General features: G+C 45.6%; 1 protein-coding gene across 2 annotated transcripts in view; it reads left to right on the top strand.

Moving 5' to 3' along the window:
* Window positions 1-23,046, top strand: part of TRPM8 (transient receptor potential cation channel subfamily M member 8) — an 85,725-nt gene that overhangs the window by 24,732 nt on the left and 37,947 nt on the right. Inside the window, exons 9-16 of one of the 2 annotated variants that reach the window (XM_015091832.4) lie at window positions 4,578-4,680; window positions 6,003-6,121; window positions 13,093-13,383; window positions 15,190-15,285; window positions 16,285-16,414; window positions 17,842-17,987; window positions 18,794-18,906; window positions 19,739-19,955. In XM_015091832.4, coding sequence (XP_014947318.4) covers window positions 4,578-4,680; window positions 6,003-6,121; window positions 13,093-13,383; window positions 15,190-15,285; window positions 16,285-16,414; window positions 17,842-17,987; window positions 18,794-18,906; window positions 19,739-19,955 — 1,215 coding nt within the window. Of the gene's footprint in view, window positions 1-4,577; window positions 4,681-6,002; window positions 6,122-13,092; window positions 13,384-15,189; window positions 15,286-16,284; window positions 17,988-18,793; window positions 18,907-19,738; window positions 19,956-23,046 lie in introns of those variants that run through there. The other variant, XM_060414973.1, reaches the window with a different exon arrangement.

Genomic DNA, 23,046 nt, shown 5'->3' with positions numbered 1-23,046 from the left:
AGCCCCTAAGCCTGGCGTCAGTCTCTCAGCCTCCTCCAGAGACCCCATATGCTTGCCCACTGGGCCCAGGCCCTCCTCCCCACCAGGGCTCTCATAGTTCCCCACTCTGCCTACTCCCACCTTCTCAAGAGCTTGACCCTTCAGCGTCTCCCAGCCTGCCAGCCAACCCGGTATCATTCATTTCCAACACTTGCATTTATTCAGTAGTAATTTATTGAGCACGTACTGATGCCTGAACCTGCAACAGACATTTCAGAGAGTACAGAACAGAGACTTCTTGTCTTCAGAAAGAAAATGGAAATTAAAACAATTCTGTGGAGTGATCACAGTACAGGGCAGTGTTTAATTTCCTACTGAAAGTTTGTTGTTGAATCACGATGCTGGGATTCTTGGCCCCCGGAGGAGAAGAATTGAATCCGGGGCCAGAGACGAGGCTTGATCGCTCAGAGCTTTTGTGTAATAAAGTTTTATTAAAGTATAAAGGAGATAGAGAAAGCTTCTGACATAGGCATCAGAAGGGGGCAGAAAGAGTGCCCGCTTGTTAGTGTTAGCAGTGAAGTTATATACTCTCCAGTGAATCCAAAGAATGTCTGGAGGTTGTAAAGACTTGACCAGACCTACTCCCATAATTTGCATTTTAAGATAACAGTATTAGCCAGAAGGTTTAATCCAGAGACTGTCCTCAGGCAGAATACATTATTGTTATATAATCCTAATGAATGTAGAGAAGGAAAAAAAAAAAGTTTGTCCTTTCTTCCTCCTTGAGAATTCCAGACCCCTCTCTCCTTGGGGACCCCTAGACTTCTTATCAACCTGCCTGGGAAATGACTCTCTCACTAGCAGAAAAGGGAGTTTTGAAGACAATTAGTAGCGTGGATACACTGGGCTTGAGCCAAGGGAGCCCGGCCTGGTGTGGAAGGGCCTTTCAGCGGAGGGCTTCTCAGAGGAGGTGACATGGGAGCTGAGATCTGAGTGATGGGTGAGGGTAAAGGGTGAGGGCTGGGCTTGTTTGGGGCACAGCTCCTGAGACTGGAGATAAGGCCAGATCCCCAAGGGACTGAAAGATGGCGGTGAGGGTGGACGCTTTGGGGTGGAGACTGTGGGATTTAGGAGGGGCCAGGCCAGGGAGCTCCGTGAACACTGTCTGGAGCTTTAGGTCTTGTTCAGGTGTGTCAGGAAGTCGCCGAGGAGTTTGAGGCAGGGTGAGGTGTGATCTGAGACTGTTTTAGTTGAGCTCACATGGGCTGCAGTTGGGGGTCAGGATCCTAGGGGGATGGAGTATGAGTGGGCGCCCCTGCAGAGTCTCTGGGTTCCATCCATTTGCTCTGTATCCATGCTCATCTTCTTCTTCCTTTTCATTCCAAAGGAAAACTTGTCTTGGCCTTTCTGTGCTGCCCACCCCCAGCTGGCCCCCAAATCTTGGGACCTGGACCCCTCCTCACCTGTCATTTCTGGCCAGACCCCTTTCCTTTGCATGAACAAAGGCTGCCAGCGTGGTGAGAGGACCCTTCCCTTCCTGCCGTTAGCCCCTCTCCCTCTCTGTCAAACTCACTGTGGTCTGTGCTTTCCTGCAGTTTTCATCTATTTCGTCACCCTCAGACGCCTTTTGAATGAAGCCCTTGGACACCACCTTTCCCAGGAAACTGCAACCTTAAGGTCACCTCCTAAAGTCAAAATTCAAGGGCTCTCCTTGAATTTTTTCCTTTTTAAAAAATTGAACTCAAGTTATAATACTGTGTTCTATCAGGCGTACAGCCAAGTGATTCAAATATATATATGCATATATAAATTAATGTACTTATTGTTGTTCAGTCGCCCAGTTGTGTCTGACTCTTTGTAGCCCCATGTACTGTGGCACACCAGGCCTCTCTGTCCCTCACCATCTTCTGGAGTTTGCCCAAGTTCATGTTCATTTCATCAGTGATGCTGTCGAGTCATCTCATCTTCTGACCCCCCTTTTTCTTTCTGCGCTCCATCTTTCCTAGCATCGGGTACTTTTCCAGTGAGTGGCCTTTTTGCATCAGATGACCAAAATACTGGAGCTTCAGCTCCAGCATCAGTCCTTCCAGGGAATATTCAGGGTTGATCTCCCTTAAGATCGACTGGTTTGATCCCCTTGCTGTCCAAGGGACTCTCAAGGGTCTGCTCCAGCAACATGATTTGAAGGCATCAATTCTTCGATATTCTGCCTTCTTTGTGGTCCAGCTCTCACAACCATGCATGACCACTGGGAAGACCATAGCCTTGACTCTGTGGACCTTTGTCAGCAGAGCAGTGTCTCTGCCTGTCTAGGTTTGTCATCGCTTTCCCGCCAAGAAGCCATCGTCTTCTGATTTCACGGTTGCAGTCACTGTCCTCAGTGACTTTGGAGCCCAGGAAGAGGAAATCTGTCACTGTTTCCACCTTCTCCCCTTCTATTTGCCATGTGGTGATGGGGCCGGATGCCATGATCTTAGATTTTTTAATATTTAGTCTTGAGCTGGCTCTTTCACTCTCCTCCTTCACCCTCAGCAGGAGGCTCTTTAGTTCCTCTTTGATTGCTGCGGTTGGAGTGCTATATCTGAAGTTGTTGATGTTTTCCCACCTGTCTTGATTCCGGCTTGTAACTCACCCAGCCCGGCATTTCTCGTGATGTGCTCAGCATATAGGTTAAACAAACGGGGGGACAGCAGACAGCCCTGCCCTACTCCTTTCTCGATCTTGAACCAGTCAGTTGTTCCATACGGGGCTCTAACGGTTGCTTCTTGACCCACATATGGGTTTCTCAGGAGACAGGTAAGATGGTCTGTATTCCCGTCTCTCAGCTTTCCATAGTTGTCATGATTTACATGGTCAAAAGCTTTAGCATAGTTGATGAACAGAGACAGATATTTTTCTGTACGTATATATAAGTGTGTCTATATATAAGAATAAGAATACATATACACACATATTTTTACGTAAAGAATATGTATATATTATTTTCAGATTCTTTTCCATTATAAGACATTAATGGTGGTCCAGTGGCTAAGACTCTGTACTCCCAATGCAGGGGGCCTGAGTTCAATCCCTGGTCAGGGAACTAAATCCCACATGCCACATGCCACCACTAAGACCAAGAACAGCCAAATAAATAAAAATATGTTAAAAAAAAAGACATTGCATATAGTTCCCTGTGCTATACAGTAAACCCTTATCCTTTGGACAATCCTTGTTTTATATTTAGCAGCATGTATCAGCTAATCCCATACTATTAATTTATCCGTCCCCTCCCCTTCCCCCTTTGGTAATCATGAGTTTGTTTTCTACGTCTGTGAGTCTGTCTCTGTTTTCTAAATAAGCTTATTTGTATTCTTTTTAGATCCCACATGTAAGTGATATGTACTTTGTCTTCCTCTGTCTTATTTCGCTTAGGTCCATCCATGCTGCTGCAAATGGCATTATTTCATTCTTTTTTTATGACTAATATTCCAGTGTGTGTGTGTGTGTGTGTGTGTGTGTGTGTGTGCGTGCGTGCGTGCGTGTTCACCGCATCTTCTTTGTCCTTTTGTCTGCTGATGGTTGCTTATGACCTGACTATTCTAAGTAGTGCCACTCTCAACATTGGAGTGCGTGTATCTTTTCAAATCAGGGTTTTCATCTTTTCTGAATATATGCAAGAATGCATGTATAGCCAGCCTGACCTGAGGCTTCCCTCTCTGCCCAGCCAAGACTCTGTAGTTCCAGATCTTCAGGGCCAAATGTTGCCGGGAAAACCTGCCACCACCTTGAACTCCGTGGGACCACAGCCAGGCTCGCTTCCTCCTCTAGAGGGAGCTCTTCACTTTCAAGCTCCCTCCAAGCTGGCCTGAAACCGTAGAATCAGGAGGGGCTCTGCCTCTCTCCAGGCTCTTTTTTTTAAGTCTTTTATTGAATTTGTTATAATATAGCTTCTGCTTTATGTTTTTTAGGTTTTCTTTTGTTTTTGGCTGCAAGGTATGTGGGATCTTACCCCCCTGACCAGGGATCGAACCTGCATCCCACTACTGGACTGCCAGGGAAGTCCCTTCCCCAGCTCGTGAATCTTACAAAATGTCTTAAAATTAAACATTACATAAAATCACAAAGGAAAATATAGAGAATCCCTCATCTCTCTATTTAATCACCACGTTGTCTTGGCTTTTATTCGCATTGAATTTTTCTTTCTATTGTCTAAGCCCTTAGGACCACACTAGGACAATGTCTGTGGTTTTTCTGTTGTCTTTTCCTGATTTATTTACTCGTTCAATGATTGAGTACCTACCATGTGTCACATACACACACTCACACTCACCCCTAGTCATTTTATCTGGGAGCTTTCTAATAGGTTCTTTTTAATATACGTGTCCTTATAGAAGCAGTGCTTTATGCTCATCGTGGTCAAGGACTCACTATTTCAATTTAGAAGTTAGAAGCTATGAGTATGGGCACTGTAGAAGAGGGAAGGACATCTGAAACATTCCTACAGGTGGTCTTTAAAAAAAATGCAACAAGACATTCCTCACCAAAAGAGAGAGAAGTTTATACTCCTCGGGCCTGGAATCAGTTGGTTGACAATCCTGCTCTTTAAATCTTGCCAGCTCAAAGAAATCGTCGAAAGTTCTCACCTATTAACAGTTATTAAAATGGAAGAAGCAGGGGACGAAATTGTGAGCAATGCGATCTCCTATGCATTGTATAAAGGTGAGTAAAAATAGCTCTTCTAGAAATGTGACTTTCTGTGGCTTTTAATGGCTGGCATTTATTTTTTAAACAGCCTTACTGGAAATATAATCTTGCATTTAATTTTGATTATCATAGGTTGAAAGTCAGAATAACTATTATTGACCTCCTTGGATGTTTGTATTGAATAGAACAAGAATTTTTATGTCATTAAAATACTGGTTAAATATGATCACAGTGCTTTCCAAAGAATTGTCGCCAGTAGTGGTTGAAAATCTTTTTCTGAGCCTCAGACGTCTGGGAGAAGGTGATAAAAGCTATGGGCCTTTGTCCCAGTGTTCCACATCTGTGTACACATGAGCACACACACTCCACACACAGCTGCTTCTGCATTCAGTTTCAGGGGCCAAGGCGTCTCCTGAAGCTTGTGAATGAGCCTCAGTTTTAAATCCTCATGTGTGAACTTTGCTTCCTGAGAATCCCATCCAGGTGGAATTACCTTAAGTAAACAGATCCTTGACAAAGACCGTTTGGAGTTGAGCCGCCTGATTAATATCTGTAAGGTATGCAGAGCAGGGCAAGGCACCTCGGAAGTGCATTTTAAGCATTAACTATTTATTAGAAACATTCTTGTCATACTTGTCAGAAATTTGGTTGTAAGGATATTCGTTGAAATGGGGCTACATCTGTAGAGATACATAGATACAGAAAATAATAGCTCTGGAAATGACAAGTAGAACATTGTTATAATATAGCTCTTTATTTCGTAGATTTAGATATAATATAAGTCAGATGTGGCCCTGGAAATGTAATATTTATGGAATCTGAATCTATAGGAATAGACCAATATACCATAGTTACGCTGTTAGGATATGGAATGGAAAGATATTATCATCTAAACTGATCCTCATCATATACTTTGGGACATAGAGAATGTGGATAAGAATCAGTGAAAATGAAGTGTCAGTGAAATGACAGCTCTGAACATCTGATTCCTTTTTTTTTTAAGATTTTTTTTTTTTTTTTGGGTCTGGACCATTTTTTAAAAACCTTTAATGAATATGTCATAATATTGCTTCTGCTTTTTATGTTTTGGTTTTTTGGCTGCAAAGCATGTGGGAATCTTGGCTTCTTGTCCAGGGATTGAACCCACACCCCCTGCACTGGAAGATAAAGTCTGAACCACTGGACCACCAGTGAAGTCCCTCTAAGTGTTTGATCCTAAAAGAACATGTCTGGAATCTCCTTTGACAAATGGCTCTGATAATTGGCCATATGGAGTGGTTCTGATGCTCTTGTTTCTGGGTGTTTGGTAAGTTGACTTTTTCCCTGTTCTCTTACAGCCTTTAGCACCAATGAACAAGATAAGGATAACTGGAATGGGCAGCTTAAGCTTCTGCTGGAGTGGAACCAGCTGGACATAGCCAATGACGAGATTTTCACCAATGACCGCCGATGGGAGGTAAATAAGAAGCCCTCCTTGGTGATTTCAGTGCAGGTCTAGTCCATTTCTAAGAAGGCCTTTGATACTGAATCTTGAATGGACGTTCTGTCTGGTGCATCTGTATTGCTAGGCCTCACTTGCTTCATCTGTTTTTGCTGTTGTTCAGTCGCTGAGTTGTGTCCGACTCTTTTTAACCCCACGGACTGCAGCACGCCAAGCTTCCCTGTCCATCACCATCTCCTGGAGTTTGCCCAAACTCATGTCTATTGAGTCAGTGATGCTATCCAACCATCTCATCCTCTGTCACCCCCTTCTTCTTCTGCCCTCAATCTTTCCTGGCATCAGGGTCTTTTCCAATGAGTTGGCTCTTCACATCAGGTGGCCAAAGTGTTGGAGCTTCATCTTCAGTATCAGTCTTTCCAATGAAAGTTCAGGATTGATTTCCTTTAGGATCGGCTGGTTTGATCTCCTTGCTGTCCAAGGAACTCTCAAGAGTCTTCTCCAGCACTTCTTCATCTGTAGTATGGGATAATAATATTGACTTCGTAGGTTGGTTGTAAAGAGATAATAAAACTAAATACACTAATGTTAGGTAACATCAAGCCATCAATGTTATCTAAAGTTTACAGCTTTTCAGCTATGACGTGAGAGGCAATTCTCCATCTGGGTGTAGAGGTGAAGGTTTCCTCTTGGGGGAAATGTATGCTTGACAGCGGTTCTCATTTTGTGCCCTACTCCACCTTCCTAGCCAAATTCTAATGAGAAAACTGTCAGACGTGAGATGCATAAGAGACAAATAGAACAAGTTGATTGAAGACATACAATGAATATCATAGAAAATCGGGCCTCCCCCAGGCAAACCTGCGCCTCCAATATGGAAGTTGTATGTCCAGGAAATCTGTATTTTTTCCCCAGTAAGCTGACTTTTCTCATTTAGAATTAATTTTTTCACATTTATTCAGTTGCACTGAGTCTTAGTTGCAGTATGCGGGATCTTTCATTTCAGCATGGGAACTCTTAGTTGCAGGATCTAGGTCCCTGACCAGGGATTGAACTCAGGCCCCCTGCATTGGGAACACAGAATCTTAGCCACTGGACTGGACTAGGGAAGTCCCTCTCACTTTGAATTTGATGACAGCTCTAAGGCTACACTTTCCAGCAGTATCCTCTTGTATACAACTCAACTGAGATCCACTTCAGGAATTCTGATTCATAGGAACAATTATAAAATGTCGCACTTGGATCCACATAGCAGGGGCTTCTTTGTTTTCAGCTCTTCAGTCATTGGCGGGCAGTGAGAGTTTCATTTTATATGTGTGTAACAGTATAAGGCATGTATATTTCATAACTTTGTATCCTTCCCAGTCAGACTCAGAAAACACTTTTAGGCCCATTGTCATATAATCAAAGATAAAGAATTCATTTATATGAACGTGATCAATTTTAATAATAGAATACAAATAAAGTCATGGCTTATGGACATTTAAATTATTCATTTCTTTAGCAAACACTATCTTTGTTTGGTTTTTGCAGTATAATGAGTCCTATCTCATATGGCAAGCCTTGAGTTAGTTGAGGGAAAGTAGAATTGCAAGGAGATTTAGTTAATTGATTCATAAATGAACCCATGTATGTGAACTGCCCTATTTAAGTGAGGTTAGTTGGTACAAATAAACATAAATTTGGGCACATATTGAATTGATCATTTAATTTTACTAACTTAGATAAAGATAGTTAAGCATGAAGAGTCTAATGGTTGAGAGAATGGACTCTGGAGCCAGCCCCTCTGCATGACTTAACCTCTGCAAGTTACCTAACCTTCCCATACCTCCATTTCCTTGCACAGTGGTGAGTTGGGGTCAGCTCATACTGTTTTTAGCAAAAATCAAAGTTGACTGCTAAAATTTGTAGGGCTTTTTGAGTCAGTTGTTAAATATAGTCATTAAAAATAAAATGATATAAACTTAGAACTAAATAAATTTTATTAAAAACAAAAGCAATACTGAATCAGACTCATCCCTTTCTAACTATTTTACTACATTTGCTATGACCTAGCCTCTGGAAGTTATGTCTGTTGTATCTGTGTGCTGGAAACACCGTACCTGGTACTCTCTGTCGAGGCCCAATTGAGCATTCAGTGATACCACATGATAGCTGAAGGCTGGCCGTGGTGGGAACATTTACACCATAGTAATGGGCAAATGCCACAAATCTGGGTTTATTTTCTTCTAGAGAGTTGGTTGTGACATGTTTACCAGCATACCACTGCTCATTTAAAAATGGAGATGGTAATAGTAGTATCTACCTCACTGAATTGATACAATCAGATGTTTCTAAAGAGCTTGAGACATAGGCACCTGTTAAGTCCAGTGTAAGTCTTTGTTTAAAAATAAATACAGATCTTTGCAGTAATGGTAATATTTGTGTAATCTCTTATACAGCACAAAGCAGTTTCACTGTGCTTGTTCACTTGGCCCTCATGTCAGCATCCCAGGGATTATCTCATTTTGATGGTTAATAAGCCAGGGCTCCATGGGTACTATGGTGGGGGTGGCATTCTGATGGCACTTTGGGAGCCTGTTCTGAACTTGAATCTCTAAAGGCATCTTTACCTGTGTTACCTCATTTCATCCCCACAAACACTTATTTTACAGATGAGAAAAATGAGTTTCAGAGACACAGTCTCATTCAAGGTTGCATATAAGGTAGTTCAGTTCAGTTCAGTCGCTCAGTCGTGTCTGACTCTTTGCGACCCCAGGAATCGCAGCACGCCAGGCCTCCCTGTCCATCACCAACTCCCGGAGTTCACTCAGATTCACGTCCATTGAGTCCATGATGCCATCCAGCCATCTCATCCTCGGTCGTCCCCTTCTCCTCCTGCCCCAAATCCCTCCCAGCATCAAAGTCTTTTCCAATGAGTCAACTCTTCACATGAGGTGGCCAAAGTACTGGAGTTTCAGCTTTAGCATCATTCCTTCCAAAGAAATCCCAGGACTGATCTTCAGAATGGACTGATTGGATCTCCTTGCAGTCCAAGGGACTCTCAAGAGTCTTCTCCAACACCACAGTTCAAAAGCATCATCTTCTGTGCTCAGCCTTCTTCACAGTCCAACTCTCACATCCATACATGACTACTGGAAAAACCATAGCCAAATAGGAAAAGGAGTATGTCAAGGCTGTATATTGTCACCCTGCTTATTTAACTTCTATGCAGAGTACATCATGAGAAATGCTGGACTGGAAGAAACACAAGCTGGAACCAAGATTGCCAGGAGAAATATCAATAACCTCAGATATGCAGATGACACCACCCTTATGGCAGAAAGTGAAGCGGAGCTAAAAAGCCTCTTGATGAAAATGAAAGTGGAGAGTGAAAAAGTTGGCTTAAAGCTCAACATTCAGAAAACGAAGATCATGGCATCTGGTCCCATCACTTCATGGGAAATAAACAGTAGAAACAGTGTCAGACTTTATTTTGGGGGGCTCCAAAATCACTGCAGATGGTAACTGCAGCCATGAAATTAAAAGACGCTCACTCCTTGGAAGAAAAGTTATGACCAACCTAGATAGTATATTCAAAAGCAGAGACATTACTTTGCTGACTAAGGTCTGCCTAGTCAAGGCTATGGTTTTTCCTGTGGTCATGTATGGGTGTGAGAGTTGGACTGTGAAGAAGGCTGAGTGCCAAAGAATTGATGCGTTTGAACTGTGGTGTTGGAGAAGACTCTTGAGAGTCCCTTGGACTGCAAGGAGATCCAACCAGTCCATTCTGAAGGAGATCAACCCTGGGATTTCTTTGGAAGGAATGATGCTAAAGCTGAAACTCCAGTACTTTGGCCACCTCATGTGAAGAGTTGACTCATTGGAAAAGACTCTGATGCTGGGAGGGATTGAGGGCAGGAGGAGAAGGGGACGACTCAGGATGAGGTGGCTGGGTGGCATCACGGACTCGGACGTGAGTCTGAGTGAACTCTGGGAGATGGTGATGGACAGGGAGGCCTGGCATGCTGCAATTCCTGGGGTCGCAAAGAGTCGGACATGACTGAGCGACTGAACTGAACTGAACTGACTAGATGGACCTTAGTTGGCAAAGTAATGTCTCTGCTTTTGAATATGCTATCTAGGTTGATCGTAACTTTTCTCCCAAGGAGTAAGCGTCTTTTAATTTCATGGCTGCAGTTACCATCTGCAGTGATTTTGGAGCCCCCCAAAATAAAGTCTGACACTGTTTCTACTGTTTCCCCATTTATTTCCCATGAAGTGATGGGACCAGATGCCATTATCTTCGTTTTCTGAATGTTGAGCTTAAAGACAACTTTTTCACTCTCCTCTTTCACTTTCATCAAGAGGCTTTTTAGCTCCTCCTCACTTTCTGCCATAAGGGTGGTGTCATCTGCATATCTGAGGTTTTTGATATTTCTCCTGGCAATCTTGGTTCCAGCTTGTGATTCTTCCAGTCCAGCATTTCTCATGATGTACTCTGCATAGAAGTTAAATAAGCAGGGTGACAATATACAGCCTTGACGTACTCTTTTTCCTATTTGGAATCAGTCTGTTGTTCCATGTCCAGGTCTAACTGTTGCTTCCTGACCTGCATACAGATTTCTCAAGAGGCAGGTCAGGTGGTCTGGTATTCCCATCTCTCTCAGAATTTTCCACAGTTTATTGTGATCCACACAGTCAAAGACTTTGGCATAGTCAATAAAACAGAAATAGATGTTTTTCTGGAACTCTCTTGCTTTTTCCATGATCCAGTGGATGTTGGCAATTTGATCTCTGGTTCCTCTGTCTTTTCTAAAACCAGCTTGAACATCAGGGAGTTCACAGTTCACGTATTGCTGAAGCCTGTCTTGGAGAATTTTGAGCATTACTTTACTAGCGTGTGAGATGAGTGCAATTGTGTGGTAGTTTGAGGATTCTTTGGCATTGCCTTTCTTTGGGATTGGAATGAAAACTGACCTTTTCCAGTCCTGTGGCCACTGCTGAGTTTTCCAAATTTGCTGGCACATAAGGTAAGGTAATGGTAAAACCAAGATGTGGAAACAAAGGTGTGTCTGACTTTGAAGCTGTTCTCTTTCCCTGTGTGCCAGGGTTTCTCAAAGAGTGATCCCTGGACTGGGGGTAGCACGGGCTTAACTTGGGAGCTGGTTAGCAGTGCAGATCATCAGGGCAGCCACTGCTTTCTGCCTCTGTCCCACTGGGAGCCACAGCGTGAGGATTCAAGGGCCCCTTGGCAGTTCCCTCTGCAGGCAACATGTGATCCTCCTGAGACCAACATCAGACAGAAACAGAAACTGCTAATGCTGCCCTTGGCGAGGGATATTCCTCTGAACTGGGCTCAGACACATCCAGTGAAGAGAGTGGATTGGATGGGCAGTGAGGAGACGTGAGTGGGTTCGGTGCTACAGAGCCCAGGCTCCTGGAACTGCCCCCACTGGCTCCAGCTGATGGTTCTCCATAGTGTCAGATCTTTTGGTGTTTACTCATGACTATTAGTCGCTCCATCATGTCTGACTCTTTGCGACCCCATGGACTGTATGCAGCCTGCCAGGCTCCTCTGTCCATGGGATTCTCCAGGCAAGAATAGTGGAGCGGGTTGCCCTTCCTTGTTCCAGGGGATCTTCCTGACCCAGGGATTGAACCCAGGTCTCCTGCATTGCAGGTGGATTCTTTACTGTCTGAAGCATCTGGATTTTAATGCTGGAATTTGTGGATTTTTATGAACCATCTAATTTTTTATTAATTAATTTTTATTGCAGTATAGTTGCTTTATAGGACTTTATAGTGGTTTTGTAGGACTTCCCTGTAGCTCAAATGGTAAAGAATCTGCCTGTAATGCAGGAGACCAGGGTTCAGTCCCTGGGTCGGGAAGATCCTCTGGAGAAGGGAATGGCAGTCCACTCCAGCATTCTTGCCTGGAGAATCCCATGGGAAGAGGAGCCTGGTGGGCTACAGTCCATGGGGTTGAAAAGAGTGGGACATGACTGAGCGACTGACACACACACATAGTTGTGTTCCAGTGTTGTGGTGTGCTAGCTTCTGCTGCATGGCAAAGTCAGTCGGCCGTGCGCATGCATATGGCCCCTCCCTTCCGGATTTCCTTCCCATTTAGGACACCACGGTGCACTGAGTTCCCTGTGTTATACAGTATATTCCTATCAGTTTTCTATGTTATACATAGTCTAGTTGTTAATGTTGGCAACTGAATCAAACTAAAAAATATCGGGTTGGCCAAAATATCCATTCAGGTTTTGAAACACACAAACGAACTTTTGGCCAACCCAGTACTAAGGAGGACACTGGGAAACAGTGGTGTGATCTGTGGACCACTGTTTTGTGCCTGAAGAATGTATTAATTATCTTTATTAAGATTTTCAATAAGCTTTTATGGGATAAGACTTATCAGAGCCCAGACAGTAGAGATAAAGGGAAATAATAACTGGGGATCATTGTCAGGTGTTCCAGTAACTCATGGCTTTTTGACATGGCCAGGCGTTGGCCTCATGGTGTGTGAAGGGTGGCAGGGTGACCCCACGGCACAGACGGAGGAGTTGGTTGGTGGTTGGCTCATAATGGTGTCTACTGTAGATCTCAGAGAAATGGTGTGAGCTGGATGGCAAGTTCCCTGTCCCCTAACAGAGCCAGTGCTTCTGTGCAAGACATTGGGATCATTCTTGATCAATGTCATCCCTACATGGTGTCATCGTCTCCACTTTACCATAGCACAAGGCCAAGTCCCATCCAAGCCCACGTCTGGCTGATTTCAGATCCCACCATACTGCTTCCTTCTCCTGCCTCAGTACTTGAGCTAAAATCCAACATTGTGTTACAACTGAAAATATAAATTTTATTTCCAAAGCAGAACTGAAAGAGAAACTGGTGATCCTGTTACTTTGTGGGTGAAAGTGCGATGTAAGCTGAGAAAGAAAATGCCTTGCTTCTTTAGTTGGATTTAGGGTGTGCATTCTCTCTCTGCTCTTTCTCCTCAGTCTGCTGACCTTCAGGAAGTCATGTTTACAGCTCTTATAAAGGACAGACCCAAGTTTGTCCGCCTCTTTCTGGAGAATGGCTTGAACCTGCGGAAGTTCCTCACCAATGACGTCCTCACCGAGCTCTTCTCCAATCACTTCAGCTCCCTGGTGTATCAAAACCTGCAGATCGCCAAAAATTCCTATAATGATGCCCTCCTTACCTTTGTCTGGAAACTGGTTGCTAACTTCCGAAGAGGCTTCCGGAAGGAAGACAGGAATAGCAGAGATGAAATAGACCTAGAGCTCCATGTATGTATTGGGATGGTTGTCTGCCTGAATCCTCTGATCTCTTGAGTCTTCCTTCAGAAAAATCTCTCTACCTCTCTAGATTCCTACTCCCTACCTCATCACCATCGTGTAGTCAACATATTGGGTTTGTTAAATTTTTTGCCCTACTTCATTTATTTAAGCCAGCAAATCCTATTGAGATAACAAGTGGTGTATTTTCTTGCCTTATTCTTGTGCTATATTAACAACTAGTTATTGCGGTGTTTATTAATTGCAAAGGTTGGTGTGATACACTTTCTGAAGGCATCTAACAGAGAAGAGGGGCAAACAAATGGCAACCTGTTCATGCCTTAGCCTTTTGGATGCGATCTGCCTAAAATAGTTCTGTGCTATCCATGCAAAGGACTGGAGAACTGCCAACTTTTCCTTTGTGAATGAGAAGGGAAGTGAATCTTTCCAAAAGGACAACCCTGGTTTCCATTTGAGAGGATGTTATGGATGTATATAACTTATATTTTTTCAAGATTTTCTACTTAAAGGACAGGCAGGGCCAGTTTCCTGCACCTGTGACTCTTTGCTGAAGGCTTGCTCTGGTCAGAGCCCACTGAGGGTCAAATTGGTGTATAAATACCCCAGCAACCTTCCTGCTCAGAGGGGATACTTCTGAGGCCTGTGTCCTTCGCTGGCCCCTAGAGTTAGTTGCCTAGTGGGACTGTTGTTGTTTAGTTGCTAAGTCGTGTCTGACTCTTTGCAGCCCCATGGACTATAGCCCACCAGTGTCCTCTGTCCATGGGATTCTCCAGGCAAGAATACTGGAGTGGGTTGCCATTTCCTTCTCCAGGGGCTCCTCCTGACCCAGGGACTGAACCCACATCTCCTGCACTGGCGGGCAGATTCCCACTGAGCCACCAGGGAAGCCCCACCTAGTGGGATTAGCTTCTGGTTATTTACCGTGATAACCTGTCGGTCCTTTCTTTTCTAATCTCATTTCCTCAATCTCCGAGTGGTTTTCCTGGAATCGCTTCTCAAAATCCTTGTCTCAGATCCTTTTACTTCTGGGAAAACTCAAGCTAGGTCATTATCTTTTATAGTTCTAGAATTTTAATATATGTGTATGTTGCAAAAATCTGAATGAGCTAGGTGTTTGAAGAAGTTGGAAGTGTTTAAAAAGCTGTTTGATTCTATTTATAGTGAAACTCTCCACAGTGTCCATAACTGTGCCAGAAACATTTTGTATCTTGGTAAAACTTGTAGGAAAGATTAAGACGAATCTATACATAGAGTTGTTTTTCTGTCTGAAAAAGAGTCCCTTGGAAGATATGGGTGGCTAAATGAAGCTGGGATTCTAGCTGAAACATTAGGAATTGAAACTTTGAATAACACTCCAGAGAAATGAATATAGTTTTACACTGTGATTGAACTTTAACTATCGGAAAGTCGGAATTTAGACTGAGCGTTTTTCTAGATGAGAAGGAGATTTATATGGTGAATTAAAGGAATTGCTTTCTCTTCCGGCTTCTAGAGTCATTCAGCTTTTAAACTGCTGTCAGCACGTTTTTTTCACCCTTTATACTTTTCCATCTACTTGTACATTGCCTTTTATGGCAGATCAAAGGTTCTGTGTCAGATTATACCACCTGGTGCATTGAGGAGATGAAACGCTCATCCCTATTCTGTGAAAATGGATTCAGGCACCAAGTCACAGAGCCCTCCAAACACGGGGTGCTCCCTAGGGCATCCCGACCCCATTTTCATTCTCATCCTAGTGTGTCTGCTAAAGTGATGTTCCAGCCGTTAAGTGCTGACTCCCTGCTCTAACCCTCCCAGGATGTGTCTCCTATCACTCGGCATCCCCTGCAAGCGCTCTTCATCTGGGCCATTCTTCAGAACAAGAAGGAGCTCTCCAAAGTCATTTGGGAGCAGGTAAATGCCCAAGTCCTTGGCAGATGTGCGCTGTGCTGTGGTTGCTCTGACCCTCTCAGAACTCACACGTGTGTGTGCATGCATGTCCACGCTCAGTCGTGTCTGACTCTTTGCTGCCCCAGAGAGTGTAGGCCACCAGGCTCCTCTGTCCTTGAAATTTTTGCCATCTCCTTCTCCAGGGGGCCTTCCTGATCCAGGGTTTGAAGCTCTGCCTCTTGCATCTCCTGGACTGGCAGATGGATTCTTTACCACTGCACGCCCTGGGGAGCCTAACCTTAAAGCATCACTAATGGAATGAAATATTTGATGTAACGAAAATGGCTGTGGCTTGTGTTTAATGTGAACAGAGGTGTGTTTGGGAGGGGAGGTCTCTGGAAAGTCCTGGGCTTTGTGGGCAATCCAGGAAGCGCTTACTTCTTAGGTGTGTGTGGATGTGCGACTGTTTTCCAAGTGGATGAGGTTTTTGAGTTTAGTTTAAAAATTAATTTCTGGCTTTATCACATTATAGACAGGAAGGTAGGGCCTGTACAAAATCTGCTCTGGGAAATGATTGATATTTCTCTCTGTGATTCCTTACATAATGATTTTCCTAAGTGATTTATGAGCAGTTGAAAAGCAGTTACCTTCTCTACTTTTAGAGCCTACAATTAGGTACTAAATATTAATTCACACACAGTCTCACTAACTACGCTGTCAGATCTTCGTGCCCTTGGCTCCTTTCCCACCTGAGCTCTTACAGCATGGGGGTGGGTCTTCAGACCTCCCACTGCCCCATCTAACTGTCAGCTTGTCCTGCATTGATCTTGATGCTGTCTTTTTGTCTAATTCCGTGCTCACGACTGTGAGTATACTCAGGTTCAGGACTCTTGGTGCGCACTGCACATCTTGCTGGGAATCCATTTCCTGCTTTTGCCACAATTTTTTTCCTTGACTGACTTTGACGTTGGCTTGACCACAAGGGATTTAGAATTAACGGCAGCACGCTCACTTCTCTGAAAGACCAGGGGCTGCACTCTGGCCGCCCTGGGGGCCAGCAAACTTCTGAAGACTCTGGCTAAGGTGAAGAATGACATCAACGCTGCAGGGGAGTCGGAGGAGCTGGCAAACGAGTACGAGAGCCGAGCAGTGGGTGAGCCTCCTGGAACGGGACCCGGGGCTGGCACAGGCACGCTAGGGGGCATTTGCTGACTTTCCTAAGACTGAAGGCGGGGAAAATGCGGGCTTCCTCACTCCACAGCCTCCCAGAGCCATGTCCAGGTCAAGTCTAAGCAACTCAGCACCGTAGGGGAGCCTTGGAGAGTTGCTTTTCAGAAACTGTGACAGGTTTGAGGTTTCACCTGATGTGTGAGCTAACGGGTTAGCCTGCCAGTCTCTCATACCCATACCTAGGGAGGACCCCAGAGCCCTAGTTGGGGACACAGATAGTTTATTACTATGGGAAAGGCAGCATTCAGAACAGCATCCAGGGTTGTTCCTCGTGCCTCGATTCCCCACGGGGTGATGTGAGCAAGAGCTGGTGTTGACAGCCCCACAGCTCCCCAAAATCAGGAGACTCAGGGCCTCTATAATACAAGATGACAGGCGAGCTGCCCAGCTCCCCTCCAGGGGGTGGTTTCTCATCACCTGGAACAGAAGAGGGCAGAGGCCTTGCTGAGTTTGATGTTCCCGGAACATCTGTCCTCTGTTTGCGTCACTTGCCCTTGAACAAAGCTTATCAGTGCCCCTGCTCAGAAGGTCCGGGCCGTGCGAGGTGTGAGAAATCCAGGACCAAGTTGCCTCCCAGCAGCACAGAACGTTAGGCCAATTCAATTTTTTTTTTTCTTTTCCCCCACTTGGGAGTTTTAAGTTTGCACTATGGCACATTGCCAGCTGCAGGGGTGTTTATCTGTTGTCTTATGTAATGAGTTGAGCTTCTCTGCGTTGGAAAAAAAAGGTGTCTGATTTTTTTCTTCTAATATATTTAAAACTTGAAGATATCATGTTGATTTCGGATTGACTTAGCTAGTCAATGACTCCTAACATTTTGACTTTTAAAATAGTTCCTCTGAGGATCAACACACCAATCTCTTTGTCATAAGAGCACAAAATATGAACTTTTACATGTCAGAATATGAGCACATCCTCAGTGCAATTGGTCAGTGTTTTTTTATTACCTCATTTTGGCTTTTTCTTTTGGCACTGTGCCTTAACTGCAAAGACCCTCACCAGGAGGGCACAAGAGGTAAATGAGATAGCCGAGGGTCTGCATCCTCCCCGCAGTGGCTGAGCCCCATCAAAGCGGGAGCTCCTGGTGTTCACTGCAGCTCAACGGGCATTTCTGCCACCTGCCGCCAGGAGGTGCTGTAATGGGCATGCGGTGCCCAAAGAAGACCCCTCGCCCTGTAGAGAATTCTCATGTGTTGGCCTTCTCTCTGTCTTTTATAAGCCAGGATAGTCACAGCCAGGATTTTGTGGAAGTCGGGGCTTGGCTGGGGGAGAGGGGGCAGGGTGAGAAAGTTCTATGTATTGGCCAGCCCTGCCTCCCTCTTCCCTCTCTCTGGGGATGCTGTCGCTTAGAGCTGTTCACAGAGTGTTACAGCAGCGACGAGGACTTGGCGGAACAACTCCTGGTCTATTCCTGTGAAGCCTGGGGTGGAAGCAGCTGTTTGGAGCTGGCGGTGGAGGCAACCGACCAGCATTTCATTGCCCAGCCCGGGGTCCAGGTAAGCAGCACGCCGTCACCAAACAGCACGCCTAGACACGAGCCTTTCCCATCAGCTGGGTCTCTGGATCCAGTGTTACCTCTAGCTCGGTGCAGGGATGGGCCAGGTTACACAAGCTCCCCGAGCCTTAGTTTCCTTATCTGTAAAATGGGCAGAGTAGGGGGTAAAGAAAGGGTTGCTGTGAAGATTCAATGAGGCAGTATGCGAGGGGAGCCAGCCCTTTATGGTAGCAGTTACTGTTACCGCCATTGTCAGTAGTCATGGGAGCAGAGATAGTATGGAGCGGGTTCAGCCACTGTAGATGCTTTCTGCCTTGACTTACACTCACAGCAATTTGTGTCTTGTGTCTCAGCTTTGGGAGGGGAGATATTTCACCCACCATCCCAGCTGGAGGAAAGGGAGGAAGGTAGGGAAGAGGACAGACGGACACTCATCTACACACTGCTTGTACGTGCAATCACGCTTTATCTTCACAGCATGCGTGCAGGTCAGCATCATCCTGTTTTACTGATGAAGCCTTGCACAATAAGAATTACAGTTTGTTAGGGTTCATAGGTTTAGTGAATTTGGACTCATACAACCTCTGTTTTAAAGTCCACAGAACTCAACATAGGACAGAACTGAAAATCAAGCAGAAGTTTTAGTGGTTTAATCATAGCCCCTTAGAATCCAGGTAACCAATATAAAAGAATAAGGATCTCAATTCAGAGAGTGAGGGGGGGTTTGAGGGCTGGGAAGAAAGGTCGCACACCATCCGGCAAGTCATTGCACTGATAAGGACCTGTTCCTTTGTCTGTTTCCTCTAGAATTTTCTTTCCAAGCAGTGGTATGGAGAGATTTCCCGAGACACCAAGAACTGGAAGATTATCCTGTGTCTGTTTATTATACCCTTGGTTGGCTGTGGCTTGGTATCGTTTAGGTATGAAACCAAGGCACCCAATAGTGTGTGTGCGTGCATCTGTGAACGTGTGAGCACGTGTGTGTGTGCATGCATCTGTGAGCGTGTGAGCACGTGTGTGGGTACATGCATCCGTGTGTGTGCAAGCATCTCTGTGTGTGTGTATGCATCTATGTGTGTAGGCGTACTTGCCTGTGTACAAGCAGGCGTGTGTGTGCACACGCGCCTGTGGGTGTATAAGCGTCTGTGTGTAAACATATATCTGCTTGTGTAGATGTACTTGTGTGTGTACAAGCATCTGTGTGTGTACAGACCTTTCTCTGTGTGTACATACATCTGGGTATAGATGTACTTGTGTGTTACAAGCATGTCTGTACAAATGTGTGTGTGTGTAGATGTACTTGTGTGTTTGTAAGCATCTATGTATGTACATGCGCCTGTGGGTGCACGAGCGTCTGTGTGTACATATGTGTGTGTACATTCTTCTGTGCGTGTGCAAGCATCTGTGTCTGTACAAGTGTCTGTGTCTGTGCACACATCTCTGTGTGTGTGCTCTTGTGTAAAGAAAGCATTGTAAGGCCTGGAATTTATGATGTCCACTCTAGTGCCTGCACGCATTAGGTCTGGGATCTCCGTGGGTTTTCCCTGGGTTTGAAACAGGTAGAAGTGGGGTCATGTTCTTATAGCCAAGGCAGAATTTGGATCAGTTAACCAAGAAATGCCAAGGCTGAATTCTGGCTGCCTGGCCCCGGCCTGGCTGTGGGTCTGTGTTCATCTGTGTTCAGAAGGAGAGGTGAGGCCTGCACAGCGACGCTGGCTGGGATGGTGACAGGGCTTTCCCCTCCCGGTCCAGGAAGAAGCCCCTGGACAAGCACAGGAAGCTCCTGTGGTACTACGTGGCCTTCTTCACCTCCCCGTTCGTGGTCTTCTCCTGGAACGTGGTCTTCTACATCGCCTTCCTCCTGCTCTTCGCCTACGTGCTGCTCATGGATTTCCACTCTGTGCCCCACGCCCCGGAGCTGGTCCTCTACGCGCTAGTCTTCGTCCTGTTCTGTGATGAAGTGAGACAGGTAGGTCAGTCCTCACGTGGGCGCCCCCTCCTTTCCTCAGTGGGCGGTGTCTCCCTAATGCCACGGAGGAACAGAAGTTGCTCCTGAAGTTCCAAAGTCACTGTTTCCCCCAAACAAACGTTCTCCCTAAGTGATCACCCATGAACATGAAGACGCACTTCCATGAGATCTCTTAGCCCCAGGCCCGTGCTTTGCTCTGTGATTAATTACTTGGGATCAGGAATGTGTTCAAACAGTAGGTTGACCGTGGACTCTGAACCCACTCCTGTGTTTAGGGTTTAGGAGCTATTTGTGGTCCTGTCGGTGCCATCACCGGGGGAGGCAGCAGCGCGAGCGGCAGGGGGGCTGGAAGTGGAGAGCATCCACTAAGAGCATCTCAGTGCGCAGCGTGTCAGATTGACAACGTTGGGAATTCATATTCATTCTTGTGAATTTCAGGGCGTCCGTTTCAATTATTCATGGTGCTTTTCTGTAGTTTCTTGGGATCTGCATTGTTTGACATCCTCTTCCCACCCTTGAATCCAAACTTGGCCCAGGCTGGGCACGTAGCACCGCTCAGTTAATAGTCGTTGAATAAATAAATGTTGATGGCGAAAGTCAGTGCTGTCCCTAAACCATCATGAAAGGTCATTCAGAAAAGCCTTTAAAAATGTAATTTACAAAGTGTATGAGAATTGCTCTTGCCGTCACTCTCATCCCATATGAGCCCCAATGCAAGAACATATCCATTCAAGTATGGCCTAGGCGCCTGTAGTTTATGAGGTGCTGTGCCAAGTGATACAAGATGTTTGGAGGGGCCAAGGATACTGGTCTTGACCTCACAGAGTCACTGCTTCGAATGACAATCCTAAATTGGTTTCAACTATCGTGCCAATTCTAATAGATTCTTCTAGGTGGCTTCTAGGATCCCTGGATTGAGAAAGACTCTGAGGCTCTGTTTTCAGCAGAACCACATCTTGATGAATTAGAAGCATCAGCCATGGGCACAAGAGATGGCAGAAGTCCTGGCACCAATGCCCTGAATCTGCCTTTGCTTGTCCAGTAGGTGGGAGTTGTAGGTGTGGACTGCAGATGGGGTACAGGTGGAAGTGTGTTGAGCATGATCAGATTATCAGGCTTCCAGTCTGATAATCTCCCCCAGCAGGTGTCCCCTGGAACCTGGTCCTGCTAATGTGCAAAAGGCTTCTATGATTTTGGATCAGCCTCACAGGAGCCCCAGCACTGGCTCAGGAGGTCACAGTTCAGCCCAGGGCCCTTCTGTATGAGTCCATGAGGGCTAGGGCTGCGACGATGAAGCACCACCAGGTGGCTGAAACAACGCAAGTTCATCATCTCATTGTTCTGAAGGTCAGAAGTCTGAGACCAGGTTGTGGGCAAGGCTGGTTCCTTCTGAGAACGCGAGGGAGAGCCTGTTCGAGGCCCCTCCCTGGTTCCTGGAGACTTGCTGGCCATCTTTGCTGCTCCTCGGCTGGAGATGTGTTGTTCGATCCCTGTCCTCATGCCCACACCACCTTCTCCCCACGTGCGTGTCTCTGTCCCAGCCTCCCTTTGTCATGAGGACACTAATCATTGGGTTAGGGGCCCATCCTGCTCCAGTATGACCTCATTTTAACTAATCCACACCTGCAAGGACTCTACTTCCAAACAAGGTCCTGGGGGGTATTCCTTGGAAGTATCAATTTGGAGGGGACACGGTTCGACCCACAGCTCCTTCCATGCAGTCTGTCAGTACTGTCTTTACTTGCTAGTTCTCTCTCTCTCTCTCTCTCTTTTTTTTTTTGGACTTAACTGCATATCAACAGCCAAGATAGAAAAATACCTGCATGAGAGAATCAGAGAAAGATGGAAGGAGAGTCAACAATTAAAACAGAAATGGGCCATCGTGAGGGTTAACCAAGTTAAACTAGCACCTCTTGAGTTATGTTGTCATGAGAGTTGGCACTGCCCAGGGTCACACATGCGTCCTCCTAGACCAGTGGGGTCGGGGGCTGGGGCCCTGCCTCCCTCCCTTTGCTCCGCTCCCGGGCGTGGTTGATTACCTTTCAAAGCCACATCAAAGAGAAAGCTTTGCTACTGCAGAGAAAGAGGATGAAAGGGCGAGTTTGAGGAGCTTTGTCTGGCTGCGGGGGGAAAGCCTTGAGTCTCACACCATCTTGGAGGCTAGCAGACCTCTTGTCCTCTGTGGATGGGGGATGCCCAGCAGGGAAATAAGTCATGAGCCCAAAGAAGTGGAGAGGGAGAGAGAAAGAGAAAACCAGCAGGAATTGCAAACAGCGTGGTTGTTGTTCAGGTGCTCAGTTGTGTCTGATTCTCTGTGACCCCATGGACTGCAGCATGCTAGGCTTCCCTGTCCTTCACTCTCTCCCAGAGTCTGCTCAAACTCATGTCCATTGGATCGGTGATGCCATCCAACCATCTCATCCTCTGTCGTCCCCTTCTCCTCTTGCCCTCAATCTTTCTCAGCATCAAGGTCTTTTCCAGTGAGTCAGCTCTTTGCATCAGGTGCCCAAAGTACTGGAGTTTCAGCTTCAACACCAGTCCTTCCAATGACTATTCAGGGTTGATTTCCTTTAGGATGGACTGGTTGGATCTTCTTGCAGTCCAAGGGACTCTCAATAGCATGGTAGTAATGGAATTTCTTTGATCTTCTGGTTTCCTGTCCTTAAGCGAGCATCTTTCCTACTGTAAGCAGTCATTTTTTTCCGTTTTATTGAGATGTTGTTGACATAGCCCTGTATCCATTCCAGGTATGTAATATAATGACTTAACTTACATAGAACTGTGAAATGATAGCCACAGGAAGTCCCAGAGAGGAGCAACAGGACTGGATACCTTGTGAGGCAACCTCGCCCATCTCATCTGCATCAACTCTACTGGGGAGTTCCAGCTCCTCGCCCAAACTCTGCTCCTGACCAGAAGTGGGTGGCAGGGGAATGGCTGCATTCAGACATTTGGTTTTTATTCACATTTAACCCTTGAGTACTAGCATAGGAGCTGGTGCTATTGTGTTTCTGGCAAGCATGTGTATCTTTTTAAAAAATAAATTGACAAGGCAGGGTCTTCCTGACTGAACCCCAGAGCTGTGCTGTGA

This window comes from Ovis aries, chromosome 1 (genome assembly GCF_016772045.2).
Source record: "Ovis aries strain OAR_USU_Benz2616 breed Rambouillet chromosome 1, ARS-UI_Ramb_v3.0, whole genome shotgun sequence".
NCBI classification, from domain to species: domain Eukaryota; kingdom Metazoa; phylum Chordata; class Mammalia; order Artiodactyla; family Bovidae; genus Ovis; species Ovis aries.
This window is presented reverse-complemented; position numbering and strand designations above follow the sequence as displayed.